Source organism: Nestor notabilis, unplaced genomic scaffold (assembly GCF_000696875.1).
Source record: "Nestor notabilis isolate BGI_N333 unplaced genomic scaffold, ASM69687v1 scaffold10951, whole genome shotgun sequence".
NCBI classification, from domain to species: Eukaryota; Metazoa; Chordata; class Aves; order Psittaciformes; family Psittacidae; genus Nestor; species Nestor notabilis.
Window position 1 is genome coordinate 1 of NW_009915151.1, and position 4,013 is coordinate 4,013.

The following is a 4,013-nucleotide window of genomic DNA, read 5'->3' on the forward strand; positions in this document are numbered from 1 at the left end:
GCAGTCCCGCCTTTGGACGGGGGCACCGGGAGGAGGAGAGAGCTTCCCCAGGAAGGATGAAGGGCTGGGGATGGCAGCATCACCGAGCAACCGGCCATGCCTCGGCCCGAGGGGTGGAGGGAGGCCGGTAGCAGCACAGGGGAGGGAGGGGGATGCGATCCGTGCAAGGAGAAGGGGGAGAAATCTTCCCAGCGGATCCTCTATCACCCTGTCCTCCCTCCCGCAGGTGTCTCCGGAGCAGGTGATCCTGTCCCACAGCCCTCTGCGGCTCTTCAGCCAATTCCACCACAAGTGCATGCTGGTGGCTGGACAGGGGCCCGTGGAGGAAAACGCCCAGGAGTATCCTTTGCTGTGCATGCCTTGGGGTGCTCTGTGTGTCCACTGTGGCTTCCCCGCTTAATGCTGCTGCTTCCACCCTGCCCCTGGCACTTGCTCAGTCAGCTCGTAGAAGCACAAGGAGACGGAGTCAGAGTCTTACCTTACGGGGAAGCGCCCTCATGGAGAGGCCCGAATGCAGGCAGTAACTGTTGATCTCCATCTTGGTCACCTGGCTAGCTGTCCGTGGTCAGTGTTTGGCTTCTCATGCTGATGACCTGCCGTGTGATTGCTGTTCCTGTTGGTGGGATGTCACCGTGAGGACTTTATCAGCTTTGGGTCTCTCTCACTTTTGAGATAAAATTGTGCTCCTCCCATTCTTTCATGGCAAAGCGCATTAGAGATCACTCCCAGCTCTCACACAGCTAAGGCTTTCCCCCAGGAATCTGACAGGCACTGGAAGGAACCCAAATATCGTTACAGCCAGAGAGTCGATCCTAGATGCATACTGCCTGGCTGAGGCAGAGCACAGCAGCTCTGACTAACCCCATGTCTGCAAGGAGGTCAGAACTGCCTGCAGGGTTGCGACATCTTAGCCTGTGCACACAGTCACACCCTGTCCTTAACATTTAGCTTCCTTTGGTGCAAAACCTTGGCCTGTCTCAGTTGCCCAAGGCCAGTAGGGTGAGCTGAGGGTGAGGAGTTCTGCAAGCAAATGCAACTCATCCTTCACTTGCGTAGTTTTATCAGCACAGACCATTTTCTTTTCATCAGCTGAGCTGGCCAGAGCTTTGCTGATTCTGCTTCTGGCCGAGAAGCCTGACCAGCCCCCTGCGCTGCACCAATATGAGAACCCTGGCCTTAAAAGGCTCTCAAAGCACATCCGTTTGGCACAGCCTCTGCTCTTTGCCTAATTCCAGGGATGGCTAATCACAAACTAAATCACCCCATTCTGGGTGTTTTTGTAACCTTTAGGGCCACCTGTAGATTGAAGCACAGCATACAGTTTGACTGAAGGCCACAAGGTTATGCTTTACCAGGTTAAATGACTGCTCTATTACTAGGACTTGTATTCCTTAATCGTGTAAATGCTTTTGCAATTAACTTAAAAAACCTCAGTCACTTAAAAAAACCAAACAACAAAAACCAACAAACAAGTCTCCACTACTTTCCTTAATGGTCTGAAATAGCCTGGGGTTCAAGCATGTGGTCACCATAGAAGCACTCAGGAAGGCATATCCCCTGTTAGACATGGTGGATCAGAGCCGGAGGCCGAAAGAACTGGTAATTTCCTGATGCATCAGTAGAGCGGGTGGGCTGCTGTGGAGATGCTCACAGCATATAGCATGTGTTGGAGAAGCTGCAAAAGCACCGAGTGGCTGACTGCTAGCGACTTACTTAAGCAAGAGGCTGGGACCCATGCTGGGCAGCCAGCACCTCTCTGCTCTTTCCAGCGCTGGCTCCTGCAGGAAGGGCAGTGACTTTCCCCTGTCCTTTCTTATGCCACACTTGTCTTTCATTCCTGTTCCTTGCAGTAAGTTTGGTTTGGTTGGCATCTCCAGCTCCAAGACGGGAATGCAAAATCTGTGAAATCCAATCTGGGATGGGGGGTGGGGAAAGTCTTTCTTTGGGATTCCAGGTGGCCTTGTCCTTCCTCTTTATGTGGCTGCCTTGGCAGGTTCAAAGGAAGCATTTATAGTTTGTTTTGGAGATGGCATTAGGTTTTGCATTACTAACCTAGCCTTGTTTGTTTTTTCTTTTCCTGGCAGCCTCCTCCAACCACTGGCTTCCCCACTATAGAAGGTAAGTAATAGCCTTTGTTTACATATGAAAACCAAGCAGAAATAACAGCAAGGCAAAGCCAGCTGGGATGCAAGCTAATGATGTGCTGCCTGTATCAGTCTGTATCCACAGGCAGCTTATTCAGAGAATACAGTCAGGAGGCAGCGTCACTGTGTTCGTGCAGCACGAAGCACGAGCTTGATAAGAGCAAAGCCAACTTTTCTCTGTGACATGCTCCAGTATCTGGGACCTGTGGCACACGTGGTGCAGTAACATATAGACTGGAGCCCTGGCACCAGCCATGTTCCAGCAGTAGCTGTATTAGCCAGGGCATCTCAGCAAAGGAGTCTTTGCTAGCAGGTGGCTTTGGTAGTGGGTGCTATATGTGGGTCCTGTGAGTTTCCAAGCATCTCTTGAAATCTTCCAGGGGTGATTCTGTTTGGTGAGCCAGTGAGGTGGGAGACAAGCCTGCAGCTTATTACTGATGTACTCCTAAGCAATGGCAACCCTGATTCAGAGCTTCGAGATATACCATACCCCCATCTGCCTGTCCTTGCCTGCAACATGGATCTCCTGTGGATGGCTGAAGCCAAGATGCCCAGGTGAAAAGCATTTGTTACAGGCTATTTCATACACCTCTCCTGCAGGTGATCTTTTCTTACTGCAGTTTTTAGCATTTGACTGGTCTAGAGTTTGACTGTATGGCATAATTAGCAGCAGAGATATGAAAACTGCATGAGAAACAAAGACTTAAACTTTCAAGAACCAAAACCCAGACCACTGCCTGTGGAGGTGTATGGGTAGATACCATGACCAGCCTAGGCAGTAGCCTGGCTGCAGCAGCTGGTCCTCCTCACTGAGGAGCGTTTGCTGCTTCAGCGGTGTGACTGGGGATACTGATGACCTCCTTTCTGGAGCAGGATTGGCCATGGCACTTTCCTTCTCTGCTTAGAGAACATCTACAAGAAAGTGACAGGTCGGGAACTGAAGTACGAGGCCTTGATTGGCAAACCCAGCACAGTCACCTACCGCTATGCTGCATACTTGATACAACAGCAGGCAGAGAAACAGGGCTGGAAGGCTCCCATCCGACGCCTCTATGCAGTTGGGTAAGAGACTGTTTTCCCTGCTGTTTTCCTTAGGGAGGTGCATACTGACCTCTTCAGTGTTTTCTAATACCAAAACCCCCGTGGTGCCTCTGGAGGCTCACATCCTGGAACAGAGGCTTGCTAGATTTTTGTACCCTACACTTTAAATAATTTGAAGGGCCCCGTCAGCCTAGCAGAGCTGTTTACTATAGGGTGCAGAGTGCATGTAGCATGACTGGATTAAAGAAAAAGTTAAGAGACCAGATGTAGTATCATTAGGCCTAGTTAAGCCAAACACTTTGGGATCATAGGAAATACATTACAGTCATGGCTGAAACTGCTGTGGCTGCTTCGGACATGTCTTTTCCCCTTCGAAAGATGTTTGTGAAGCATGTGGCCTTCACCACAGATGGACAGAACACACCGGTAGGTGGACTCCCTGGCCCAGGCTGGGTGATTCTCTTAATGTTACCAAATACCTTGCCCTGCTTCCTCCTTCAGTGCTGCCTTAATCCCAGTCTGCCAGAGTCTGAAATTGATGCAAGGACTAGTTTCTCATTTCTGTTTCACACTGTGACCTTATCCAGGGATAATCCTATGTCTGATGTCTATGGGGCAAACCTCTACAACAACTACCTCAAGTCAGCTCACCAGAACCAGATGCAAGCTGGGGTGAAGAGGAGCCCAGAGACAGCCAGGCCCCAAACTGAGGATCACCTCAAGCTGAGGAAGGACTGCAAAAATTCAGTGGAGAGTTGTGAGTCGATTCTGGTTTGCACTGGGGTCTACCGCCACAATGCAGATGTCCCTGGTAAAATGAAAGAGGGT

The 4,013-nt window shown here is 50.5% G+C and overlaps 1 protein-coding gene across 1 annotated transcript in view; it reads left to right on the plus strand.

The window, feature by feature from the left end:
- The first annotated feature begins 70 nt into the window (after window positions 1-70).
- LOC104413079 (cat eye syndrome critical region protein 5-like) overlaps window positions 71-4,013 on the plus strand; it is a 4,081-nt gene continuing 138 nt past the window's right edge. Inside the window, exons 1-6 of the mRNA XM_010023988.1 lie at window positions 71-339; window positions 1,506-1,599; window positions 2,085-2,118; window positions 2,525-2,699; window positions 3,018-3,206; window positions 3,773-4,013. The exon at window positions 3,773-4,013 is cut by the window's right edge and continues 138 nt beyond it. Of these exons, the coding sequence (XP_010022290.1) occupies window positions 71-339; window positions 1,506-1,599; window positions 2,085-2,118; window positions 2,525-2,699; window positions 3,018-3,206; window positions 3,773-4,013 (1,002 nt within the window). The remainder of the gene's footprint in view (window positions 340-1,505; window positions 1,600-2,084; window positions 2,119-2,524; window positions 2,700-3,017; window positions 3,207-3,772) is intronic.